The sequence below is a fragment of the Sylvia atricapilla genome, chromosome 4 (assembly GCF_009819655.1).
Source record: "Sylvia atricapilla isolate bSylAtr1 chromosome 4, bSylAtr1.pri, whole genome shotgun sequence".
Taxonomy (NCBI): domain Eukaryota; kingdom Metazoa; phylum Chordata; class Aves; order Passeriformes; family Sylviidae; genus Sylvia; species Sylvia atricapilla.
In genome coordinates this window covers 47,828,193-47,856,123 of record NC_089143.1, presented here as the reverse complement: position 1 = coordinate 47,856,123, position 27,931 = coordinate 47,828,193, and the positions used below count along the sequence as shown (strand labels likewise).

General features: G+C 38.0%; 1 protein-coding gene across 1 annotated transcript in view; it reads right to left on the bottom strand.

The window, feature by feature from the left end:
• Nucleotides 1-27,931, bottom strand: part of COL25A1 (collagen type XXV alpha 1 chain) — a 296,280-nt gene that overhangs the window by 20,269 nt on the left and 248,080 nt on the right. The window contains exons 20-31 of the mRNA XM_066317842.1: nt 24,529-24,573; nt 12,683-12,745; nt 12,142-12,210; nt 11,229-11,273; nt 9,259-9,303; nt 8,740-8,817; nt 4,877-4,921; nt 3,264-3,308; nt 2,889-2,969; nt 2,091-2,153; nt 458-508; nt 71-97 (exon numbers count right to left, since the gene is read on the bottom strand). Of these exons, the coding sequence (XP_066173939.1) occupies nt 71-97; nt 458-508; nt 2,091-2,153; nt 2,889-2,969; nt 3,264-3,308; nt 4,877-4,921; nt 8,740-8,817; nt 9,259-9,303; nt 11,229-11,273; nt 12,142-12,210; nt 12,683-12,745; nt 24,529-24,573 (657 nt within the window). The remainder of the gene's footprint in view (nt 1-70; nt 98-457; nt 509-2,090; nt 2,154-2,888; nt 2,970-3,263; nt 3,309-4,876; nt 4,922-8,739; nt 8,818-9,258; nt 9,304-11,228; nt 11,274-12,141; nt 12,211-12,682; nt 12,746-24,528; nt 24,574-27,931) is intronic.

Genomic DNA, 27,931 nt, shown 5'->3' with positions numbered 1-27,931 from the left:
CATTCAAGAGCAAAGCATGACACTTTAGAGACATTAAGAGCTTATCTATTCAAGACAGGTATTAATTTACCTTTGGGCCAGGCAGTCCATGAGGTCCCTAAAAATAAAAGTAACACCTTTCATTATGAAAATACACTACAATTTTTTTGAGTTTTTGCTTTATGGGGATACAAATCACCCCTGAATTTCTTTACTCCCAAAAGAAATGCAGCTGTCAATAAAGGAACAGTGAACACCTGATTCTGAGGAGGAACCAGACCACTACCATGTTAATAATTACAGGAAATGTGCAATTCATTTTTCCAGCTCCTATGAATTTTAAGACATGCAAAAAAGATTTCAAAATTAAGTTCCCTCTTTAATGGCCACATATTCTGATAACACTTTTAGTAAGCAGGCAATAAAGTGGCAAGAGGGCTTAGACCATTTCTATTCCCTCTGTTCCTTCCAAGCTTACCATAGGGCCTGGAGGACCATGTGGTCCTGGTGGTCCAGGTGGTCCTATCATCTACAGATAAAAAACAATGGTATTAAATCATGCAAAGCAAAGAACTCCCACAAAAATACCAGAAGTCAGGCTGACCCTTGTTGGCAAGCACTTACAGCTATGCAACAGTGAACATTGACAGAGCATCTAGACAGGGCTCTAGGAATGGGAATTATTTTAATTTGAAAGACAGGGTACCCAAAGTGCAGATCTGAATGTGCCATTTGGCAGTATGCCTGCCTCCAGATTCTTCTTCCTAGGGTCTATGATATGTCTAGGGTCTATGATACAATTTAAGACATGAGGGAAAAACAATAAATCCCTGTAAAACAAACAGTAATGAGAAGGGATGCTTGAACTTTTAATATTTTATGGTATGTGCTCTTTAGTTCTCTCATGTACTACTTAATCTACAGAGCCAGAAGGTGATGATGTGCTATTTTATTCCTCCCCAACACTGATGGATGGAAAAGATACTAAATTCAAGCTGTGCTTTGGCATTATTTCAAAATTGTCCTGTCTCTCCTTTTATTTCTTTTAGCCCACTTGTACCAAAAATTCTCAGAGGTCATTAAATTAGGTAATCGGGTTGCTCAACATTTAGTGCACACATACTCTGCACTGATTTTCCATGTTCCTAACAAATCCATGGAAAGAATTTCATGATGATATATTCATCTCAATATCCCTTCTCTTCCTGGATTTAATCCCAATGGGTTGCTGCCATAACCTGTGGAGTGGCAGCAGGGATGTTAATACAAGTCTCCAGACTCATGCACTGCTGTAGCAGCTGTCGGTGGTGGCAAGAGCAGCTACAAGAAGCACTTTGGAACGTGAGACAGATCCCACCACCTCTGAAATCTGAAAACTCTAAGTCTTCCTTCAAGTGAAAATAAGCAGAACAGGATTAACGAATTAGTGAATTAATTTTTAACAAACTGATTTTCTTCTCACACAAATAAAATCAGAGATGTGGGGTCCCTCTTGAGTCCTGTGATGGCACAGAGCAGCCTTTTGGACTTCTCAGAGCTATGGCTTCCGTCACTAACCTCTGCTCTGAGGTCCCTCATTTTACTGTGCTCTGATAATTAAAGTCACCCACACCATAAAGGTACTATGGAGGAGTTTGTTTGGGTTTTTGGCTTTGTTTGTTTTTGTTTGCTTGTTTTTAATGCCTTTACAATGTTTTGAAAAAAAAAATAAAAATCAGGAGAATCTCTCTCATACAACTAGCTCACTACCCCGGGTCACATATCTGAAGTCAGTCTAGTCTGGTTCTCACTGGACTAGCTTAGATTCCCAGAGTATAAGGTGTTGAGAGAGATTATGGTTTGTTTGGGTTTTTTTCTTTTTTCTCCATTTATCTTTTGATTCATTACAGAGCCAGAAGGCTTTGACTGAAGTGAGCGGGACTTGTTCATAGTCATAGAACAGAACAGGAATCATATCTTTAGGATTTCTTAAACTGTATTTAGCTCTATGACCAGAAGTCTGTTCATTCTCAGGAAAGATCAGTCATGTATATCAAGTATTGCTCAGACTGAGAAGCTGGAGAAGCACTGCTGGACTCCTGTGCTCATTGCAATGCCACACTGAGACTTACTGAAGGACCTTGGGCACCAGGCAAACCAACGTCTCCTTTTTCACCTTTCATGCCATTGGTTCCCTAAAAATCATTACAAAACAGCGTTTATACACAGCTTTAATCTTACTAGCAACCAATCTAGAAATGATAATATTTATTGAAAATAGTTATCATTTAAAAAATAATAACACAGCACACATATAAAGGAAATTCTTTAAAATATTCTGGCACCATTGAAAAAATAACTTTTAACTAATATATTATACTGATAGCTATCAACTGTGGCATGATATTTATGACAATTCCTTAAACTAGTAGTCCATTCATGATATACTAAATTACGGATACAATTTCAAAATTGTTTCTGTTTTTGCTGAGAAATTTCATGTCTATGTATATATATATAAATCCATATTTCTATGCATCTATATATACAAAATAGGAAAAATGTATCCCATAAATATTCATGCATTTTTTTTCTCCCTCCTTAACCTAAGCCACCTGAAATTTCCATTGAAAACATAGCTCCTTTCTCCTTGCCCATGTGGTGCTGTATATTACAAGAGTGGTACAACTTTGGTCAGCCTGCCAACTCATCTTTCTTCCCAACACAGTATTTTTTTTTCACTATAAGCGGAATGAAAAAGTCTGATAATCCTCCTCCTAGATTAGCTTCAGAACAATCTCAGAATTTTCTCCTCAGTGCTTTCTGTCCCATTTGCAATTTATCAACACTGTTGGAAATTCTTGATAATGGAAGAGAGAAAAAATAGAAGCATTTTTGCTAAAACTTATTAAATAATTTTTCATACTCACTGGCAGGCCAGGCAGTCCTATTCCACCTTTTTCTCCAGGCATTCCAGGATCACCTGTGTCTCCTTTTGAGCCCTTAGGACCCTAAAATATGGAATTATTCGGCAAGTCATCAAAAAACTTAGTTACAGAATTCTAGCTCTGATCTTAATAAGCAGAAGTCATGTGCTGCATACACCTTTGATATTAAAATACATAAATGTAGACATTATTAGATTACAGACTATGCAACAACACTACAATGATCTTTATTAAATATTATCATCATATTATTAGATTATGAACTCTAAGTTGCAACTTGGGAGCATGGAAAAAATCTCTTGAAACAGCCTGTGGTTGCTCACATGTTCTTCACTACCTGATTTAAACAAAATGTACCTGCTCTCCATCAACTCCCGGAGTTCCTGGGGATCCTGGTTCACCCTGCAGGAGACAAGACAGAACTGGATTATGCCAATTGTCCCAGATATAGAGAAATGAGCCATAGAAATTCCCCTAATTTACAACAATAAAGCTAGAGAATATGCCATCAAAAATTCTAGCATATATGTAATACCTATATTAAATAAACAGATTATGGAATTACACAAACTTTGGGTTGTATAAAGGCCAGATAAGTGCATAAAAAGGAAAAACAAGACCAAATCCCACGGGTGAAAAGACCCCAATCCAATGGAAACTTTGCCTGCTACCAGAATAAATACAGAATCATGCCTCCCAATTTACATAAGATAGAGAGAAATTTCATGGGGTTTTTCCCTATTATAAATCACCCAGTGAAGGAGTTCACATTCACATTCACATAGTCTTATGACCAGTTCCTGGGCAGCATTCCCTAAGGGAGCAAGTTATGGTGACAGATGGAGTCGATGACATTAGAAACAAACTCCTGTGATGTTGAACTCTGCTTTACATTGTAAATTTCGAATGAGAACGCTCACCTGTATGAAGGAACACACCCCCTCCCACACTCCAACTCCTCTGTTTTGCAACATACTCCATGTTGTAGAATTGCTGGGTAGATGATAATACAAAAAGCAATTTCTGCCCACTTAACTGTATACTCTATTATCAATTTTCACATAGAATGAACCTTGTTTCTCACAATTTTTCAAAACATTGTACATGTGTATTGTGATGTATTTCCATATGAAATACTGCATAAGGTCTAAAATTGAAATGTCTGGTATTGTTATTGAAGATGCACATATTTGCTCTTGGCATAGTGTAGAGACACTGGGAGAAGATGCAGTATCTAGCACTTAAGAAATAGGAGAAAAACTTCAACTAGTTTAAATGCATTTAGGGTGAGTCCACTAACTTCAACACTTCTTTTTTAAGTATAGGCAAATTTATTATTTAAATTTTACAGAACAGTGCAGCATATGGTATTCATTGTCTCTGTGTGGGCTGCTCAGTAACCCTTCTGTACTACATATAGGCACCAGCCAGGTGGTATTTGCAGGCTTGGATTTCCAGCCAGGCTCCTGCCCACATGTGTACATTGTAATTTTTACTGACATCAGACAATACTGCATTTATTTGGGTGGGTGCCCCCGTGATATAAAAGCTGCATTCAGATGCACTCACACGGTAGCCAGTGGTCTTGCACACAGTTTTGCCTACCTCATTCCCACCCAGCCAGAAATGAGGCATGGGAGCCACAGTCTGGTTGTGTGCCTACTTTGCAAAGTCCTAGGGAGCAATCTCAGTGCCAATCCCTGAGTGAGATGCTTCTGCACTCTTTCAGTACTAATTAATTTTGCTGGTCCTTAGTCAAGCATCTATGTGTGGCAACTAAACAAGGCACCTATTCTGGAAAGCCACATCTCACGAATCTGGGATATAAAGTTGGAAATATGCCATATTTGTTCAATTTACAGTTAAACAACTGTGCTGGAAAGCTCCATTTACCTGTACACATACATCACTTAAAAAACCCAAAAAACATTCCATCCTTAAGATACAATGAGTAAAGTAAGGAAGATCACCTTTGACCCTGGCAGCCCTTGGGGTCCTGGTGGTCCTGGTGGTCCCTAAACAGAAACATACAAACCTCTCAGCTTTTAAATAAACTCACAAAAAACTTTTCATGTAAGCACATGGTGAATGTTAATGTAGCTACTGTAACAAAATGGGTTAGATTTTTAACACAAGGGGAACCAAGACCAGTTATGGACAAATTAACCTATGACAGGTCAATACTAGCACAAAAAAACTGTTAAAATAACAGTACAGCTCATATTTTTTTAATAAAGTCCTCTGCTCCTATTGATGAAATGGCACTACTTCCTTTAATGGAAGGGAAACCAAAATCCATTCTTATTTGCCAGCCCTCACTGCCTGATCCAAAAAAATCTGAGACCAGGAGAAATCTCCAAGCAGTTGCAAAGAGGATTCTGCTAGAAGATGCTAAGTGGATTTGGGGGATACTCAGTGCTTTGTGAAATTGCCATGGGATAAGCTGTAACCATTTCTTTTATTTCTACCTCAGGCTGTGGACACAGTATCATGTACCAAATATTGGTCTGGATGGTGCATAGCGGGGATGCTTTACAAAAACCCCACAATAACATTTAAAAATTAATATAAAGAAAGGCTGTGTACAGATGGGAAAGTATGACTAACAGCAATCTTGCAGAGAAGAACTTGAAACAAAAAAGAAGAATGTGCTTTCCCAGTCTCGTACTTAAATGAGGTTTTGCCATTAATTCAGAAGGAGCAGAACTTGTTCCATTTTTGGCTTTCAACAATGGGTTCTCTGCTATGGGAACACCAAGCAAAGAAATCAATACATGTTATGATGAACCAGCTTGACATCCAGTGAAGACACGTCCTGAGCTAGCAAAATAATGAACATGCTGCAGCACAAAGTAGAAGTTCTACACACACAGTAAGTCATGCAGTAGGAATTACCGTGACAGTCAGGGTGGCAATCCTCTGTTGGCAAAATGCATTAACAAGAGTTGTCAGTAGCAGAATTATACAATGATATAAATAATTCTGTTTGCTGCAGTTATAATCCCCACTGAACCTACACCGCATGTGGGAGTCACCACGCCTTCAAAAACATTAATAAAACTTTTTGTTATTTTTAACTCTTCATGTTGTATTAGCTGCTTGGTTTCTGTGGGAATTAGATGAAGATGGTACTTTTGTACAATTCAAGAGAGGAAACAAACAATGGCTAAATATTAAAATCTAAGTAGAAGTCTTCAAAAAGGTGTTTTTAAAACTTTTTAAGAAAACATAATGGCTTGATGTCTGAAGTCAACCAAAAGACTACCCTATGTTTTGTAATGTTGTCAGGTTTTGTACCAATATTTAACTAATAAATACGATTCCTGGAGTGGAGATATAACATTAATTTTAATGCAAATCTAAATCCAAAACTGCCAGTCCATAACCCAGTTATGTATACTACAATTCTGCTTTAAATGCTTGGAAAGAAGAAAGACATCATGGAAGGAGGCAAAGTATCTTGACTTGTCACTGTTATTTTTTGACAAAGAATCTAAAAACAATTGGAAAAGAGTTAAAATGTAATTTAAATGCTTATCTGAATTTTTAAACAGAGCAAAACCCCCCAAAATTGCAGCTTGCACATGCTTTCCTTTCGCGTGTGAAGAACTTAACTGGCCTACATGGAATAAGAAATATTTTGCTTTTCTAATTGTTATCCAATGTGCAAATAAAGATCTTTTTTAAGCTGTAAAATAACCTCCACACCTCAGCGCAACAACACATACCATTGGCAAAGATCTGGAACCTACTCAATACAAAGTAGTTCAATAAAATTGTTCTCTAACACATGGCATTAATATATCTTTTGTATTGCAACATATTAATGGAAATACACCAAGAACTTTAAAAACACTGAAAAGTTCAGGTACGAACATATCTAGGTATGAAAACCTAAAATAATCACTGCAAAGAACTGTTTACATGTTCACAGTAACAGATCCCTTTACAGTGGCAGATACTTTAATATCTAATGCTGTAGTTCCTGCAAAGGTTAAACTTTTGAAACTACTGCTTTTTGTCCTGGGAAATTCTGCAGAATAGGTGCAAAGAGCAATTTCAACAGAGGTGAATTTCGTATGTGATCCTCCAAGTGAAAGCGACATACTCTCAGCAGGAGTCTTGCTCAAACCACTATGAAAATTTTAAGATTGCACATGAGATTGAATAGGAGGCACAAGCCAAAGTAACTAAATTGCTAGACTGCTCCATGATTTATTACTAAATTCTAATGTGAGACAAGCAGCCTAGATCTTGCAAACTCTTGTCAACTTCTTAAATCTGCAGGCCAAATTCTGTACAAGTTCACAGTTGGTGCTGAGCACTGGAAGTTCTCATGCACCTTTGTGAGAGAACTACAAATCTCAGAGCCCCTGAGAATTCGGCACCAGGAGACTTAGGAATGGGTGCCTGCCATCTCAAAGGACTGAGCTGGATTTGGCAAAGATATTTTTGACTGATCCTATATAATCTTACTTACACCCTCCTTGTACAGCCATTCCCATTAATATCAATTATTTGTTGCCCTGGATCAGAAGGTGATGACATTTGGAATGATTTGCAGTGGGATAAAGGCTTCCAAATATGTTTCAACCACTGCAAAAGGCTTTAGTCTTTTAAGGCTTCTTTATGTGCTGCAGCTTTCCTGAGGAAGCTTGAAAGTAACACTGGTGCCAGAGTTACAATACAAAGACAGAATACAGGAGACATAGGGACTAAAGCCTCTGGTAAACCTGTGTCTGGTAATATACAACATTAATTTCAGGCTACTTTAGGCATGTAACTCGGAGAGGGATTTAGACGACTGAAAGCTGTGTGTCTGAATTCCCTTAGAAGCAAACCAAATGAGGCAAACAAAATGCAGAGCCTTACAACATGCCTATGCAGACTTCTCCACAGACACAATGAAATTGTGGACTCAGCCTTAGTGACATACAAGGCTTTTAGATTTTAGTAAAGGCAATGAGTTTTTTTTATTTTTTGAAAGAATCTTGGAAGCCAAATGACTGGTCAGACATTTACCCACTCCCACTGTGTGAATGTAAGAAAAAAGTTCAGTGGCTTCAGTGACAAAGTGATCAGATGCACAATGAGCCAAATCCAGTCTTCAGTTTCACATAAGCAAGCCATTCACTTTGGTGGAGTTATACTGCACAGAATTTGCATCTGAGTATGCTGCAATGTAAATCACCTTCACTGCAATGACATATGTCATCTTGGTCCTTTGCTTTTATGCAAACACTCACTCATTCCTTTTGTAACCCCAATTTAATCCTCCACACTTTTCTGCACACCAGTCAAAATAGGTTTTCCAGAAATGAATAAGTGAGAAGAATGGTGCCTGGTCTACTTAATGTACTCAAGTTGCTGATTGAATCCACAGCTTGCTAATGGAACCACGCTACATGGTTTCCAAATCGCAAATATTCTGCTCTTTGCATTTTACAGGAAGAGAAGGAAAACAAGGGAAAAAAGAAATGTCAATATTATAATACATGAAGTGAAAAGCAGACACTTCTGTTGAACCTGTGTATGTGGTTTATTATATTAAATCAGCACTAAACACCAAAGCCAGCAATGAATTAGCTTTGTCCTCATTAGGCAATGTCAGTACTCTCCAGGGAACATGAAACTAATTCACTCAGCTAATTTGTGTCAGGGAAACAGTTTTTCTAGCACAGTAAACCTGGTTTCCAAATATAGAAAGTGATTCCTAATTAATAAGCTCAACAGTTTTGCACATAAAATGTTTTCAAGCTCTAGACAAAAGACAAATACAATGACTTTTTCCCAGACCAGACTAAGCCAATTCAGCTTTGTTATGTTTGCATACCTGCAGAGCTTCATGGATACTGCCATTATAATCAATGATCTCTGTTGCACCTTGATCACCTTTCTGTCCAGGTGGTCCCTGAAATACATTTTCCATTAGAACATTGAGACAACTGCCAAAGACTATTTTAGAATTTTAACTACTGACAAATGCTTAGACTTGATTGTGTGGTGTTAGACTCTTACTGTACTTAAAATATGCTACTACGAAACATAGAATTTAAAGGAAAACATTTTTTTTTATATAAAGATAAATAAGCAAGTCAGTAAAAAGTGACTTGTGCAGCACTGGGAAAGCAAATGTCAGAACACCTGGCTTGTAACATCCTGCCCACAAACTGTGGACAGGAGATTGCTCCAAATAGTGGCAAGTGGTGTTAGTCAAAGTCCAGTTAGCAACCATGTTCCAACAGTGTCAATTTAACCCGGAGTTTTAACTAGAATTATTGCCACAATTTCAGTTCACATGGACTGAATCTAAAGGTATAAAACAAAGAGTTGAGATGAGAAATAGACTTACCTGTGGACCTGCAAATCCTGTGTCACCTCTCTCACCTGTATCACCCTATGTAAAAAATGATACATGAAAAAACAGATATGCCATTTGACAATATATCACATAGTTTTTGCCTTTTAAAAATGTTTTTTTATATGAACTGGTTTACAGGGCCTCTCATCCTAAACAGAATGTGAATCTTATTTAACGAAAGGAGAAGGTCCTTCAAAATCTGTTTTCTGGTAGAATCGACAATGACGCATTTGGTTCTGTGTGAATATTAGAATATTGTATTGGTTTGCAATAAAAAATCACAAAGAACCAAAAAATGGACAGATTACCAATTATGCAATTTGTGTAACATCCCTATTCTTAACGACACTACTATCAAAAGCTTGAAGAGAATACTAGAGAAATTAAATTACTCAGTCTGAAAACAGTCAAAAACTTCTTTGAATGTATGTTTGAAAATGTATAAACTTTTCTGTGATCATGCCTCCACTAACCTTCTGAACTTCCCTGGTCTGAGTCACTGCCTCCCCTACAAACACAACTGTGCTGTCAGATTTAGAGTTTCTTTACACCCTTTCTGTGACAGGCTTTAGATCATTACCAGCTTACACACAGCTTTTTCCTCCTGGCTATTAGTAATATGTTTTAAATGATGGAGGGAATTTCAAACACATATGCATTCATATTCCAGCATCCACAATATAAGATTTTCATAAGGTCTTATATTTTAATATTACTCAAATCAATATGGGTAAGAACTGCAAATTTTGCTCCTGTTGAAATCTAGAGAACTTTGGTAAAAGTCAGATTAATTTACCAGTGGTAACAGAACACACAGTAACCAGAAAAGTTTCACAGAGCTAATGAAGGCATATGGAGAGCAGGCTGGTTGCAGGGCATAATCAAGGTTGTGCCATCTGCCTTTCCTTTCAGTGCTGCCTTGGCAGCAGCTAGTGAACTTGGATCTGTTAAAAATGAAGTTCCCCACCACTAGATTGACTTCTGTGAGCCAGATTTTCATGACAGGTAAAATGAAAATTGTATATCCTTTTTTGATAAAAAGGGACTTAAAGGATATCTTTATAATTTTGGTGCCTGTGGGAGGTGCCCAGGTACTGTAATCAAATGAGAGGTTGATTTACTCTTTCGCTCTCACTCTGAAACTTTAATTCCCTCATGAGTTCCCTTGCCTTCCAATGCCTCTTTCTGGTGGGAATGAATGAGGTTAAATGGCACTTATTTAACTGCATCTTTAAGCACTTAACACCACCCTTCAAGGACCTTCCATACCGCAAACAGTATCACACCGGCCTATATTGTCCTGTCACCCTTATTCTGACAGCAGACCTTTCAATAACCACCTACACAAATACATTTTCATCCATCACATAACATAAAGGAATCCAGTGGGAACAGTATTTGCACAGCAGATAAAGTAAGAGAACATACATTTTATCACTCCATATACGTAACCCAAATATCTTTAGAAAGATAAATGGGTAGATAGATACAATCAAAGTGGTCTTTGAAAAGCAGGTAAAACGGTAACACAACCAACAACTCTTGTCTTTGAAGGACTTCTGACCATCATTTCTCAGCTTGCAGTACTTGGAATACCACTAATTCCTAGCTCACTGAAGTGTGGATCCATAAAATTATTGCACACCCATTAACAGCCCAGTCAGGTATTGGGTCCTGGCATGTGGGAGAACACACATCAGTTACACAGAGAGAAACCAAGTTGCATGAGGAAAACAACAGCAGAATAGAATGGATGTTATAAGAGAAAAAGGATTAGAATCACAGTGTTCAAAACCCATACGACTTGATTAAATTTCTAGCTAAAATTGAGGTCAGAGGTTTCACTTAAAAAGAGCACTGCAGATTGTTACAGGTTCTTCTGAAGAGGAATGTTACAAATAACTGATTCCAAAAATCATCCTGTTAATTAGTCCTCTAAAGACACTTTCTTTACTACTAACCTTTGACCCTTTGGGGCCTCTAGATCCAGGTTCACCTGTTTTCCCCTGTTTGGAGGAAGATAGGAGAAAAATGGTAGAGAAATGGGAGTGCAGAGAAAAAGAAATTAGTAATTACTAACTACAGTTTGGAACAGCAGAAATACTTTATATTGCTACTACCATGATAATGAATCTTTAAATTAAATCTTTAAATTTAACAGCACTTAAATGCCAGAGTGAAATGGTCACATATTCCACCCTTCCAAAGGAAAAATAATATTGGCATTAGTAAAGATAGGCATCATTATCACTGGTTTTCAGGAATGAACTATGTCATTCCATTGCCCTCGAGAAATGATAGCCAAGTGATAGAGAAGATAGTTAAATATTCTAACATAAGGAGATTAAAATAAAGTGTTACCACAATTTCTTTTCCCAACAGTTCAGGTGAATACAAACTGGCCAAGGAGCAGAAAATTCACCTTATTGTTTTCAAAATGCATTAGGAAAGAAAAACTTGACAGTATCAGCACCAGGGGGTATATTAAGACAATACTAAAATGTAGTTAGACTGATCTCTTTCTTAGAGAGTTAGAAAACAGCATGCAAAATGGATTTTCTCTGCATTCAATAGGTACAGTGGTCAAAGAGTTCAAACTTCGATGCTGAAAGTTAGGGACCTGGAGGTCAGTACTTCAGCTGGAACAAATTAGGCCAATTCCATGACAGTGTATGAAGGTAGTGCCTTTACTTTGTAGACCAAGTAAGAGTCCATTCAGACTGCAGTTTCACAGCTGAGAACACAGAACTTCCATTGTCTTCTGCACTTGACAGAATTTTCGTTTAAAAGCTCACTCACCACGTTTTGTTCTTTTCAGCAGGCAAAGACATGTTCATAGGTGTAAAACATTTCCAGTGTAAAAATCAGACTGACCTTTGGTCCAGGGATTCCAGGTTCACCTCGCTCACCCTTCCCAACAGGGCCTGCCTCTCCTCTGTCACCCTATTGCAACAGACACACATATATCACAAAATACTGGGCAGCCTTTAGCACACCATCAACTCAGCAGGATCAAAGAAACCAAGCCAACAGAAGAAGCAGTGGTTTAGTCTATCTGTATTTTCGGGATCTCATATGTAGTATCAAAGTTCTACTCCCTGCACACAGTTTCAAGCCATTTTCCTGAACCCCCCATATTTATGAAAATAGTTTCTTCAGTCATGCCTATTATGCCTCCTGATCAACCAAATTTGGGGATTCTAACATGAAAAAAGATGACTTATTCATTAAAGTGATGATGTAACACCTGCCTTCACATTTTGTGAGGGCACCAACATGAGTATCTATAGCACTGGTCCATGACTTTTCACATTTTCTCCAATAGTGACCTCAGCCCTGGCTACTTGCTGAGGGAAGTTGAATTTGACATTAGCTCAAGAGGCTTCACACCAGAGCATTGGCCCATTACCCTTACCTTTGTTCCTGGTAGCCCTGGCAACCCAGGTTCTCCTTGTGGACCAATGAAACCTGGTTCACCCTTTAAAAATACAATATGAGAGGATTACTGATTTGGCAGTACATGATTACAGCAATATGAGTTTATTTTGGGCAGTATTTCCCCCTGTACTGCTTACAGCTCTCCAGCTGTGGTTTAACAGTTATACAGAAGCACTTTTTGTCACAGGGAACTTTTATCAGTATAAGTTCCTGTAGCAAGCCACCAGGCAGCAGAGATGCAAATGAAGGAGAAGGTGTCAAACATGGGGTTTATGGGGTTAAGGACTGTTAATATGCAAGCTGGTCTGTTATGTAACACATCTAACTAGTATCCAGGCAAGTCTGCAGGCAGAGGAGAGAACTAAGCGTTCCTAAATTTAAATTTAAAAAGGGACAGTTCATTTCAGTCATGTGTTTTGAGGTGGTTTCCTACTGCAGCAGGTGAATAAATGAGCAGAAATGGTGTGTGACAAAACAGTGACAAATGGGGATGGTACTGTTGTGATGTCTCACATCTCCTTTCAAGTCAGAGACTTGCAGTATCATGGTGCTTTCCCTTCTCATTCTGACAGTAAAACACTTCAGTTCCTTGTGCCCAGACAACTTCTCAGGCTGTGAACAGCTGGGAATGAGCCATAGCACTCCTCACTCCCTCTCTGTTCTGCCCCTTTCCTTCCCATTCATTTGTACAAACAGGACAGACAAATAGCAAGAATCAAGCAGAGCTGCAGCAGAAGCAGTACTGAGCAGAAGAGTAAGGCCATGTTTTATTACCTATCTCCATGCCTGAAGAGAGACAATGCAAGATTAATAAGCCATATGCTTTCCTTCAAAAACTCTCATGAATAAGGCTTCCTGCTATTTAATCTTGCATTTTTTCAGATATATTTGAACCAAGGAGATATATCCACAAGCTATTGAAAATTTTTAATTCAGTTATGTAACTCGATTAGTATTTATTAGCCTTTTAGCAATATCCCTGAACTTAATGACTAAAAATTACCTATCAAATACCTCTTAAAATAGCTAAAAGACAGACAGATTATAATCCTGTAGTGATATCATTACTGATAATATACAGAGACAGTGTATATGAGCAGTTGAATAATGTTTCTCTTCATCTCTTCTCCTCCTTAGAAATAAAGGTATGCTGCACATGGTGAGCAAATTAGGAAGTATTCTTGCACATTCATCTGTGCTCTCATCAGCAATCCATCATTAGCAGTTCAAAGCCAAAGAAATCTTCCCTGTGGTTATATCAAGGATGACAGCAAGCTCCCAGAGACCTCCATTTAGATTATAAAAAAATACAAGTAAATAATGAGCTTTCTCGCATGAAGTTCCAGCTGGCCAGGGTTCAAAATATGGTAAAGAAATAAACTGAGACAAACATGTCACAGAGAAGCATGTGGGTTTTTGGTTTTTTTTGGGGTTTTTTGGGTTTTTTTTGGTTTTTTTTTTCTCTCGTAATAAAAAAAGCTTTAAGAGTGTATATAAGTCTGCATATTAGTACACACCAGCAAGAGTAACATAAGGTTGTTGCTGCAGATGGAAGCACTTTGATGTCAGTAAATGAAGAACAATACAGCTTCTGTAATTTATTTTAGAATGAGAGGATACTCAATAGCCTCATGTTGTTTTAATACTGAATTTGCCCAGGCTAATTTTCTGGTCAGCTTATTATTACTTCAGGCAGAAAAAATATGCAGCGACTACATGATCCTTTTCATGGATAGAGGTAATGCTTAGAAGCGTCACTCAAAGGTTAATGCAGTTTTTGAGTGAAATTCTTCTCTTTGCTCAGAACTATACCAGTTCCATACCACAAGAAAACTTTTGGCCAAAGTCCAAGAAGAAGCCCCACCTTCCCCCAAAATGTCTAAAGAGAGAAGAAAATGATCCTTTGCAAAAATTAGAGGATTGATGATGGAATAAACTGGTGGCTTAATTAGCATAAACACCATACAGGTTTTATACAGCATAGAGCTTTAAAATGTTTTGAAATGTGGAGTGGAAGAGGTGGTGTGTTAGTAGAGACCAGGAACTGACAGGGTAAGCAGCAGTTCTGCTGGAAAAGATGCAGCATTTATGGTAGATGCCAAGCTGAACATGATCCAACAGTGTATTCTTACCACACATGAAACAAACTGCAGTAGTTAAAACCTGCCAAATTAACAATATTCAATTCTCCCTCTATCCAGTGCTAGAGAGGATAAGTAGATTAAAAACCAGATCTGATTTGCCATCTACTAAGCTTCTAAGTAAAAGACAACGTGTTTGAATGATCTGAAACTAAGCCACATCTTCCTTAATATTTCAAATCTCTTGAGTGAAACCACAGCATAAGGCATTAAGTAAAATATTCATTGGGTTTATTTCTGCATCCTGCCCTGGTATTGATGACTCCATGCTTTATGCTATCTTTCATGCCATTCAGATAGCAAAACCCCAACCAAACAAAAAAGGAATCTATCAAAATTGGCACTGCCAGTGTTGTGTGAAATGTAAAGAAAACATTTTCCTTTCAATAAGGCATGCTGGTGTCCTGGTTATGCAAAGGCAAGGGAAAGACCCTTATGATTAGTCTATGACACAAACAAGATTCCAGAGCTGTACAGAGAAGTGGTTAGAGAATTAAGAACTAAAGGATTTAGCTTTTTTTGTAATATGTTTAATTTAGCTGGCACGTATCTGCAGGAAAGCAAGAGTTAAGGCTTGCTTGGGAGGCTACTATGGTTTGACAACATGGTAGCTCTTGTTCTTAAATTCACTGAAGTACCTGCTGTTGTTAAGTCTCTTGCTTAAATGAACTCAGAATTTGTTCTACTATGAAATGATGAGAGGAAGGCAAGGGATCAGAGTAACAAAGACTAATAATACTTTTCCAAACATCTCACTACAACTTCTTACAACAAAACCAAAAGCTTTATCCAGTTAGAATGTACAGCAATCTTCTTTGCCTGGTAAACCACAAGGGCAGGGAACACAAGATATGTAATGTTGTAACCTGAAGTACTGGTTGTCAGCTGTATAGAAAGCCATCAGCAAATGATAACTCTGTCACACATTTTAGTTTAACTCTTTGGTATAGTTATGAAATCACTGCTTAGAAACCACCACATTGCATAAGATGTCAACAGGGCAAATTTCAGCATTAAAACTTCATCCACTGTTAGACTTGGAGCAGTTTGTATTAATCGTAACACAGGCAGCTTGGTGTAAAAAAACCAAACAAAACAAGCTTGTGAATTTCTTCCAGTCTACATAACTGATGTGTTATGATACTAAGAATAATTTTTAGTGCCTTTATATGTTAATACTTTAAGAGACTACCTCCATGCATGCTCATTTTAATTCTAAAGTATTTGCTGAGTGTGGAAATATTAGTGGGTCAGATATCAAATTATATACTACCATTGAAAATCATTTTTTATGTTCATTTTCACTTTTTCTAACAGTCTGAAGCAGAAAAGAGCCCTAAAATGCTGTAAACCTGGTGTAATATGAGCTCAATTAGAATTTAATATTAAAAACTCACCCTGCAATTTACTTCAGAGGATAGTCAAATTTTTATGAAGATTATTATCTAGACATAATTAGAACTGGTTTTCATGATAATCAAAGCTTTTATGGGTGAAGCAGAGGCTAGCTTTGATATTAGAGGTTAACCCTAAGAAGCACATTAGTTCACTGTCACTGTCATCTTTAAGGTTTTACAAAACCCCTAATTGCCTAAAACTTGGACTTTTGCTTAACAAAGGTACAGCAGTTGAAATCCCATTTTCACTGCTGGTTTCTGTTTTAAACATCACTGATTTGGCAAATGTTTACTAATAGTGCAGGTCTAAAACCATATTTGGTCAGAAATAGCCTCCACTGCACAGCTGGGACACACAGCACCATCATTATTGGAAACTTTGTTCTCACAGACACACCTAGTCCTCTCCCAGTGCCCGAAATACAAAGCTTTATGCTGATGCAAGCACTCAGCAGAGAACAGCAGTTGATGGGTACACTGTTTTCCCACAGAAGGTTCTTCCTCCTTTAATCCTTCTCCTAATGACTATACCACACGTTTTCCATCCAGATCAAAGAATGCCTAAAAAAGAAACCTGTGTTGCAGAAAGGCATCCAAACCACAACTTTCCTATAACAATGAAATAAATTCTCTTCCATTTCTGAAATGACCATCCTACCTGTAAGTCTCATGGTTACCTTACTGTAAATCCAACATCAGATTATTACAGTTTTTTCTCCATGCTACAGTAATATGACTAAATCAACCTTTAGACCATGAATTTGAAAGGAAAACGTAATTTCAATCCTTATTCTTATCTAGTGCTATGCAGTATAATTAGCCAGAGAAATTTAGATGTCTACCTCTATCTAACTTATTACATTGTTCACTGGTCCTGAAATATTTTCTTCACCATTGGTCCCATTGCCAAGACCATGGAAGTTCTGTGCCTGGGCTGACTGGCAGGTCTGCACCAAGACAGGACACACAAAAACACCTTTCCCTGGCATTCTCTTGAAAATCCAAACGTACCAAGGTCATGACTCCTGTGTACACACCTTGGAGTTGGCATACCATGTCAAAGCATCCTGAATTTCTGTGGAGGTTTCTAGAAAGGGAGATGCACCCCACCTTACCCATTAACAGAAACCTAGCCATGTGGGCTGGAGGAAAACCACAACCATGCTTCAACACAGCTTTGGACAGGCTAGGAGATGCCAAACTCCTGCCTGCAGGTCCAGGGGACCTCCAAAAATTCTTGTCTAGCATGGGCCAGCATGCAAATTCTTCACGAGTCACAGATTTGGAAGACCCCAAAGTTCCTTTCTGACAAGGACTGATGTGGAAGGGTCCTCATTTGAATCACATCAAGACACCAACGACTGTCTTAAGTGTTACCCTGGCTCACTTATGAGCATACTTAAAATAAAAACAATATGATGTCCTTTCCTTGCCTAACTCTACTGAAACAATCCTGCAAAAGTGGGAATATATACAAGAGCTATCAAAAGACCCCAAACCCAGACTGTACATTGAGAACGGGTATGAAAATGTAATAAATTTGATTTGGTTCATGGGTACCTGTGCTGCTTTTCCAGAAGTTGCCATCTGCTTCCTAAAAGACTTTGTTTTTGAGGTCTCTATCTAAGCAAAATACTGCAACTCCTCCACCCTGGAGAGGAGCAAGGGCCAGATTCTCAGGAGCCTGTGACAGAGCAATCCATGGTGGTCTATGGAGCTGTGCTTGCTCATGCCCTGCCTCTGTCTGCAGCACGCAGTTCCAGTGAAGCAATTTCTCAGAAACTCAGCTGGCCTTAGACTATACAAGTCAGAGAGTACTTTGTCATGGTGAAGGGTATTAGAAGGACTTTATATATAGCCTGATGTCCATGGGAATTTTCCTCTCAGGATGTCTACAGTATTCAGCTCCTAAGAAGGAAATTAACAAGGTACAAGGAAATCTGATAAAAAAAATAATCCCAACCCCATTTTACAAGGTCTTTCTTAAGGCTTTTCATATCACTTTAGAATTGGCTCCAGAAATTGCCAGTTAAAACAGGTTGTCTGGCTCACTCATCGCATTTGAAACAATATCTTTACTCCCTAATCGTTCTCTAAACTTAGAAAAACAATTGTGGTTTAGAATTTCCAAATGCGTATTTAGACTTTATGATTCATTTGGAGTTAGGGAAGTAAAACCTGGCTAAACAACCTGGCTGGAATCCTGAGTTTTCACAACAAGCCTCACTTTGTATGACATATATAGCTTTTTAGTGAGCCTAATTTTCTTTTTGCTTTTAAATTCTGTCTGCTTAGAAAGTATGTTGCTTTGGGAGAGTGCTAACAGAACCAGTAATGATTCTGATTAATTCTGCATTCATTAATCACATAAGGGACTTCTTACTTTTAAGGCTAATTGTAATTCAAGTCAGCATGGTAACTATTTTTGAGGATATAATAAAAACACTTGTTGTAATGAGCACCTAATTTTTAATTCTTTTTTATGACCAAAATGCTAAATGATGAAGAGTTTGGCCCCAAACTGTTTCTGTTAAAAAAGACTTACTTGCATGACAAATCTAAGGAATTTTGTTGCTCTTCTGAAAGGTAAGGAGCTTTATTGCATGTCCTCATTTCTGACCTTTTAAAATTTGTATTTGAGAAGTAATTTCAGATTACTGATGTCAAGTCTTCTTTGTAAATGACAAAATACTTGATTTCTGAATACAGTAGTGTGTTGGATTCTGACATTATTCAACTGCTTTCAAAATTTCTGATTAGCACTTCTTTTTTGTACAATGAAAAATTAAGCCATACTATAAAACATATGCTGTGAAGTAGTTATTATAATCTCAGTCTTCCAGCTATTAATAACTTTAGAGGAAACAACATTCTGTGTTTCAGTTCCTTATGTTTCAACTTTTCCAGGACAGAAAATAAGAGATTTGGAGGATATAGTTTCTGAGAAATTAGAAAGAACTTGAAGTATTTATCCTGAAGAACACCCAAGTAAGCACCCCTGACACACACATATAATCCAATGTTAATGATTATTTTATTATCTGGCCTTGATTCTCAAAATTAGTTCCGGGAAATTACATGTCTACCCTATGCAACTGCCATAATATATGGAAAGCAGACAGCTAGGAACCAATGAACAAAGCTAGATGTATAATATACAGATACATGTTTGCATATCTGCTCCATTATGGAAAGTGAATACTCGAAACACATTGCACAGCCTTGTAATGTATTTTATATTTTATCTACCGATGCACAGAGATTCTGAAACCCAGCCCACCAAAGGTGGCTACTAAGTCCTATTTTTTAGATCAGTTCCCATTTACACCCAGAACCTGCACCGAGGGGGAGTGAGAAAGAGACCCTGCAGGTTTCCTGTTAACGCTATCAAGGATTATAAACAGGAAGAATAATGGAAATACAGAAAAGGAAAAATGCATTCGGAAAATGTGAACAGCTCTCCTAAGAACTCCTGGGAGAAGAGAAGAATTTACCAAACTTTCCTATAGGCAGTAAATGGCAAACTCCAAACCAAAATGCTTAGAACTACTATTCACTTCAAATTTCCTTTCATTTTGCTGCCAGATGGTAAGAGCAGGACTTAAACATACAAGCTTCAACAATAGTTGCTCTCTTTTCTACAAGAGTTTAAACAGGAGACTAACTTCCATGCATCCAGCTGGAAAGTTCTCTCTCATTTCCTCCAAAATTTCTCTTTTCTAACAGAACTAACTGGTTCAAAGTAGTATCAAGTCTTCTAGACCTTAAAAAAATACATTCTGTGGAGCAGAGAGTCTTTTAGTCTTCAGAGGGTAAGATCTCTGAGTAGTTATAGAAAAAAAAGTTAGATACAGAAAAAATTAGAACTGCTTTTGCTTTCACAAAAAGAAAAACAAAAGGATATAAAATTGATTCAAATTCCCATATCCTTATCCAGGTTTTTCTGAAACCTTGCTTAGTCCCAGGGAAGTCAATCCACAGTAATTGTACACAAAGATGCAAGACACTGCACACTGCATTCAGTACATAGCAAGTACTGAATCAGCCACTTCCACTGAATTTTGAAACAGAGAAAACTTTCCATACTTTCCAAAAGCAGAAGGGATAAACAGCCTTTCTCTTCTCATGTAAAACCACTCAATAGTTCAGTTTTCTTGAATGTGATAATTTATATATGCTTGTAAGCTTCGCTTCAGTATTTGTTTTAAGAACAGAGGTAAAAATGCCAGAAACACCACAAAAAATCTGGATCCTGCAAAAAATGCTGTTACTGAGAAGAGGCTTGTGTTTTGCGAAGAATTCTCACTGCAGTGAAGAAATTGAGGCCTGTACAGGCCAAATTCTAGAAAATGCAATGCAAGAGATTTAAGAGATGTCTGACATTACAGTGGATGACAGCATGCATGATTTCCATTACAGTAAGCAAGTGCTGCTTTGTAGGTATCTTCCTGCAGAAGTTATGAGGTAAAACGGATATATGAAGTTTGTGTTTCACAGACAGGCTTCTGTGTCTGCTTGGCATCGGCTGGGGGATAGTGGAGCGATGAGTTAATATTCTGAGTTTAGGTGGAACACATTCAGGGCTCATTAAGTTTCCAGCCATTCCTAAACAGCAACAGGTGCTTGAGAAATGTTTCTCCAGTATGTCACAGACAGCTTCTTCACTGTCTTGGAAATAACTGACTGCGCTTGTGTTTCCTCCACAGCACCAACTGACAAAGGAAGAGAGGATGAAAAGGAACAGGAAGAACTCCCAAAACATCCGCATGTGCCCAGTGAATGGGTCTAGAAAAGTAATTCATAAAAGACCCTGTAGCATACCCTGAATTCAGATATGACACTTGCATGTCTGTCCCATGTTGCCACTCATTCAGACTGCAGTATCACATTCAGCCAAGTCCTTCCAGGTTCCCAGGAACATTGATTCAATATATTAAACAGCATTACAAGAAGCTGAAAGTTTCTCAGTGATTATTCATTACTCCTTTATGTATGTTGAAGCACAGAGGACTGAATGTCTTGGGAAGCTTGTTTAACCATGGGAAGAAAGATGAGTTGTAGCTGCAGAGATTTGTCAACTGCCTGGCACAGCATTTGTGTTTGCACAGGCTGGTTTAGCTTTTGTGAAGAGTGCTGTGCACATGCAGAGTTACCTAAAACATTTCATAATACAGCCTGCCATTGTAGAGAAACATTCACAAGGAAGCAATTTTAAGTTCAACTAACAGATTTAAGGAAAAGGGGACTTGATATTTAAGAACTACATCCAGGAATTTTCAAATTGTAGAATAAACCTGTATCTTGATTTTTTCCTTACCTCTAGCAAAGTTTGGAAAAAGCCTGAAAAATCTCTGCCAAGAGCTACTGGGCTGGCATGCAAATGCATGAGAATGGTATAATCTGTTTGTCAGGAAAATTTTTCTTGTGGAAACTTATATTTTGTAACAAGTTTTTAGATGCTGCAATGACATTGTCAGAGATTTCTGCTATGTCTTTGATGTTATACCACTACTGCACATCACTATTAAGATAGAATAGCAAAGACATGTCTCGGAGAGTCTTATAAAGTCCACATGGGAACAGAACCCAAAATCCCAGAAAAAACTGTAAAAAACAACAATGATCACGAAAGAAAGAGGAAGGAGGGAAGGAAGGAAGGAAAGAAAAAAGAAAGAAAGAAGGAAAGAAAGAGAGAAAGAGAGAAAGAGAGAAAGAGAGAGAAAGAGAGAAAGAGAGAAAGAGAGAAAGAGAGAAAGAGAGAAAGAGAGAAAGAGAGAAAGAGAGAAAGAGAGAGAGAGAGAGAAAGAAAGAAAGAAAGAAAGGAAGAAAGACAGGAAGAAAATAAGAAAGAAAGAAAGAAAGAAAGAAAGAAAGAAAGAAAGAAAGAAAGAAAGAAAGAAAGAAAGAAAGAAGGAAAGAAAGAAGGAAAGAAAGAGGAAAGAAGGAAAGAAGGAAAGAAGGAAAGAAGGAAAGAAGGAAAGAAAGAAAGAAAGAAAGAAAGAAAGAAAGAAAGAAAGAAAGAAAGAAAGAAGAAAGAAAGAAAGAAAGAAAGAAAGAAAGAAAGAAAGAAAGAAAGAAAGAAAGAAAGAAAGGAAAAAAAAATCACTGCTCTAAGTAAGATTCCAAGATTCCTCTCTGTTTTGTACAAGATGACAGAATCAACTGATTCCAAGTCCAGACAACTGAGTTTCCTCCATGCTCAAGTTTCTCATCCCATCACTGCTATTTCAAAGTAGCTTTTGATTAACACCAGATCACTGGAAATTTGTTTCTCCATGAGATAACACTGATGTAGTTTTTGGAATCGATGTAATGATCTTACCATGGTGGTACATAAATCTTTGCTAAAAGGGAGTTTTCCTTCACTGATGAGTGCCCATACTCCTAACTCCAGCCATTCTCTGGTTTCTGCCACCACTTCTCATGTCACAGTCTCAGTGACTTAGAATAATCTAGGGTTTTTTACCACAGACTGCTTAATAAAACAGAGCTTACAAATGCCTTGAAATGAACAGCAACCATCCTGCAAGTCTGATGTGGCCAGATATGCTTTGCCCTCTCCCATGCACATTCTGCTTCCTTGTCACCATCCAGGTTGCAGGTAACCACCTCAGTGCAGAATTGCACTAGATGAAATTTCTTCACTGAACCACCACCAGTCTCCCTCTGGACTGGATTTTAAACAAGAGAAAGTATTTTCCTAAATGAATAATATTTGACCAAATTATTCCATTTTGCTCTGCAGGCAACTGCACTGTTTTTGTATCGTATCCAGTGAATCTGGAAACAAATTTTCACTGGGCAAAACTCCCACTTCATCCATTTTTCACTTCATGTTTTGTCTTTCAGGTGATTCTGGAAGCTGCCCTTCTGAGCCATTCTTATTGCCAACAAATAATTTTCCCAGAGCAGCCACTCAGATGTAAACTTTTTTATTTACTGGCTATATGATTGGACATGTGGTCTGCATGAACATGGAAACTCCAAAGACCAGCCACAGCTCCAGTTACTTTTGGCAAGTGTCCCTGGGATCAGTGCCTCAGGCAAGTGCCCCACTGACCTCCAACTGAGCTACCCCTTTGCTCACTATTAAAGTACACAGAATAGGGATTGCTGCCAAAGGCCCTTATAAAAATAGTTTAACCACACAAGACTCTTCTCCATCATGATCTTCACTACTCAGTATGGCATTTATTCTTGCAGAAAATGAACAGCCTCCCCAGGAACTATATTTTAAGCTGTTACAACACACAAAATTTAATACGCACATTCAATTTTCCCCCATAATTCACAGTAACACAAAAGGGATATTATGCTTCAATACTGTGGCAATTCACAGGTCCCTTGAGAAAATCACCGCAAATGTTACATTCCATGAGATAAATCCTGAATCCTACCACAGTGGACAAGAGTTTACTCTCTGAGTTATCCTTCTTGTTATGGGGGAAATCCTATAAACTTTCTCCTTGAGACATATACAGGCCCATGCTGGAATGCAACAAAAAAGTTTGAAAGAGACTTTGTCTTCTGAAAGGACAGTCTTTGACACAAAGGAAAAATAGCCCTTCTGATCTGTGCTTACTCAAGATATGTGAATCTGCTCACTCTGTACAGAATTACACAGTTACAGCTCAACCTGTGCAAGTGTCTGTAGCTCCCAATGCAATCACTCATGCTAGAACCAAACCAACTATGTGTCTTTTGTATCAACTTACCTAAAGATTCCAGACAAACTGGAAACCAGGGACTGAACCAGGTATTGTGTCAGTGACTGCAGCTAATACTGAACAGAATATTATTAAAACATTTTGACTTGTCAGTGGAAATCACTGCAGTGCAATGGAGCACAGAGTATTTTTGTCAACAGAGCCAGGTCTCCACTGCCTGTGTATAATTAATGCAGTTCTCTAGCTGGAGGCTTGGTTAATTCAGTAGAATATTGCTACTGGAAAGCACACATAGAAGTGGAAACCAAGTAAAACTTTGATGACAAGACTTTTCCATCAAAGAAAAAAAATATAAAACTCTCTACTATTTTAGTTTTTTAAAAGAAATAACTAGAATGTTCTCCCTCACATTTTAATGTAAGGTATACTGTTTGCATACTCACAGACACCTTATCAATTTTCCATGTGAGACTTTTCTGTAAAACACCCCAGTTTAATACCAGAGACACAGAAAAACATGTAAGACAAGTACATTAAGTCCATTTGAGCCACATTCTTGCATTTCCCCCCTCTTTGTGGAGTTCCCACCCGGTACAACAGGTACTACAGTTTATTTACCTTTATTCCAGGGAGTCCAGGAAGCCCAGGAAGGCCTGGTTCACCCTACACAGGAAAATTACATAATATTACAGACATTATCCAGTTACAGTCCCTATCTGTTGAGCAGCCCTGTAAATTCGGCAGCAAGATAAAAGATCATGAATAATTGCTAGTCAGCTCCAGCAGGATCGTTTTTTTTTCAAAATGAGTGACTTGAATGTACAATTAGTAAGAGTCATGGTAAGAACTTGGGTATCTTCTGGGAACCTTCAATGTGAAGATGACACACAGGCTGGAAATCCATGTCAGCAAAGCCAAATATGAATTCACATTAGCCTTCAGCAAAACAGAAGGAAACAAGCAGCACTGGTTCATTTTAGACACTGCCATTTAAGTTCTATACTTGTGACAGATGTTTAATTCTGTTCAATTTTCAACTCTGAGTTAGACACTGTGCTGTGTGACTGACTGATTTAGCTACAAAGCAATTAATAAGATCTTGTTTTAAATTTCGCAATTCAGGCAGGACTGCCTAATTATTATGGGCGATCAGTTTGATAGAGCTATCCACAGCATCATTTCAGAGCTTGTTCTTTATCTGTGAATATACACAGTGTCATAAAAGATAGAGTGAATGTAACCTTTTACTGCTTTACCCAGAAAAACCTTGCTTATTTAAAATTGCAATGAAAGACCTATAGAACTCTGTTTGCAAGGTAATTTTCTAACAAGCATTGAAAACTGAATATATTCATTTTGGAATTAGTCTAAGACAAGAATGAAAACATTCTCATAAATGGTCATTTTGAGATATCAGCTAAATGGAAAGATGCTGTCTAGGGAAATAAAGATGATGACCAGAAAAAAAAAAAGGAGCAATAACACATGAATAAAACATTATTTTAAAGGCTGGGGATTTTATTTTAACACAGAGATGGATTCTAACCAGCACCTTGGATCTGAATATTCCCTGAACTTTCTGTAAGCTCAGGTTTGAACTCTGAAGCCAACTTCTACCTTTATAATGAACTGAACTATATTCCAGATTTTTTTTTTACACTCATGAGCTTTACAGAAATCCAGACTTCAACTCTGTGGTATGGGCTGATACCTACAGGTTGTGCTATTAAAATATTTTATGTGCCTGTGTACATGTGCGCTTACACACATCCATATGCTCACGTACAGACGTGTATACGCATAAAAAACCCTAAAAAGCACCTAAAAACACCTACACATAATATAAGTGTTCATCAAACTGCACTACCCAGAGACACTTCTTTGAGGCAGAGATATTAAATAGACCTGAAATGCTCACAACAAAATTATGTTCTGCCACAAAATGAAAAGCACAGTAGAAAAGCACAGGCTGCAAATCACTTTACCAAGTGGAATGATTTTAAAGTGGTACAGGAGGATCTGATAACAGCTTCTTTGTCTGTTTTAGTTTCTCCAAAGTTCTAATTGTTCAAGTTGCCTAAAAACATAAGAAAGTTTCCAGTCTCAGAATATTAACTGTAAAATCAGATGAAAGAATAGAGGCTACAATGCCATTTTCAATATACACTTTTTGGTAAGCTGACTATCACTTTCTAAAGCAAATGAAAATGGGTTACTACTCTTGCAGAAGAATAATGTTCCACTGCACTAACAAAATTTTAACTCCAACCCCTACTCCATCTTTCCACTTTTTGCATGAGCAGCCATGTGGCATTACAACCATCAACTTTTCCCACCTAATTGTGGAAACATTAAATTTCACTTGTAAGCACAAAATTGGAATATTTATACTTGACACTATATTAGTGTTGCTGCAGTAGGTTACTCTTCAGTCTTGGAACAGAGCTAAACCCCATACACTCACAAAAAATAAGCAGAAAGGATCCACCAAAGCCAGTTAAGAGTCACAGTAATCTACAAACAATTAAAATGCCCCTAAAAGATACATCAATATGAAACACAATGAAATCAATCTTCATTTCTTAATTACAACTAGCATTGTCAATGAGTGCATAGTGGTTTTTTTTTTGGACTTGTCCCAACATAAGAATTCCAAGTATGATTTATAAGAAGAATGACTTTTAAAGAAACCAAGGCTGTGTGCTATCTTTATCACATAATGGTAGAGCAGATAATTCTGTCACCTCACTTTGGCACACAATTTGGCCCACAACAGCCTTGTCAGACTGCTGAAATATTTTCAAGTTTCATTTCATGCAAGTAGTATTTGGATGGGCATCTCAACACATATTTGTTCTTAGAAGATGGATAAGGGAAAACTAGAAGTAGATGAAAAAGGAAAAGAAAAGAAAGAAAAGAAGACAGAGGAAGGAAACAGCAACGGGACACAGAGAGGCGGAAAAGCATTGAGATGATGTAGATGGCAGAGACGTGCCTTCAGATGGAGAAAGAGCCTCCCATAACCTCTGGTGAAAAAGGCCCTGCTAAGCAGGGGTGCAGGGCGCCAGACATGGGGCCCCTGACTGGAGGAGGCACGCTGACTGGGCATGTCATGGGACCTGATGGTTGGGGCTGGGATACAAGTGTGACACACTGGGAAGTCATCAGCTGAATGGAAGGAAAACACTAAGCCACCCTTTGATGTGAAAAAGAAGGCGAGAATATAGAAAGTCTGAATTGCATAGCTCTCACTCATCCATGTTGCTTGAACTAGATCAAATCTGAGTGCCTGGGACTGAGAACCAGGAGCCTGCTGATAAATCACTGCTAGTTTTGCCTCCACGGCAGCCACTTAATGAGAGTCTGAATCTCCACAGGCGCTTAAGTGCATTTTCTAGTTTATTACCCAAGCAAAGCATACGCTGCAGAATGCACACACTGAATGATTCTTTGGATTAGATAGCTTTAAACTACTTTGATTACCTTTCCTAATTAAAACTGCACTTCACTAAGGAACTGCATTTGCAATAATAGTCTTATTTAGTCTCTGATGAGAGTTATAATCTCTTAAATAAAAGGAATTAATTTCTTATTTATTTCTTATTTATATATGGTTTGGGGTTTTGCTTAGTCACCAAAATACCTTGAGTATTAGGAAATGGTTGTCTTGCCATTCACTATATGGAATTTTACCTTTTGACTGTCTGTCTGGAATATCTCAACTGGCAGAAGGACTCTGTTCAACTCTGGCAGCAGCGTGCAGAGGAAAATTTTCAATGTTGTAAGAGGCAAGAACAGTGCCAATGGCTCCAGAGGGAAAACAAACATTGCAATGCACAAATCCAGTTCTCTCATTGTCTCTCTGCTCTCCCTGCAGGAGCTGCCCCCTACTCTCATGAAAGGGAGCCGAAGGCACAGCATTCACTGTGTTTTATGTACTGTGGATTCAAAGAGCATGTTCCCCAGCATCACAGGGCCTCATGCAATACAGTTATTGCAATTTCTGCAGAACCCTTCCTTG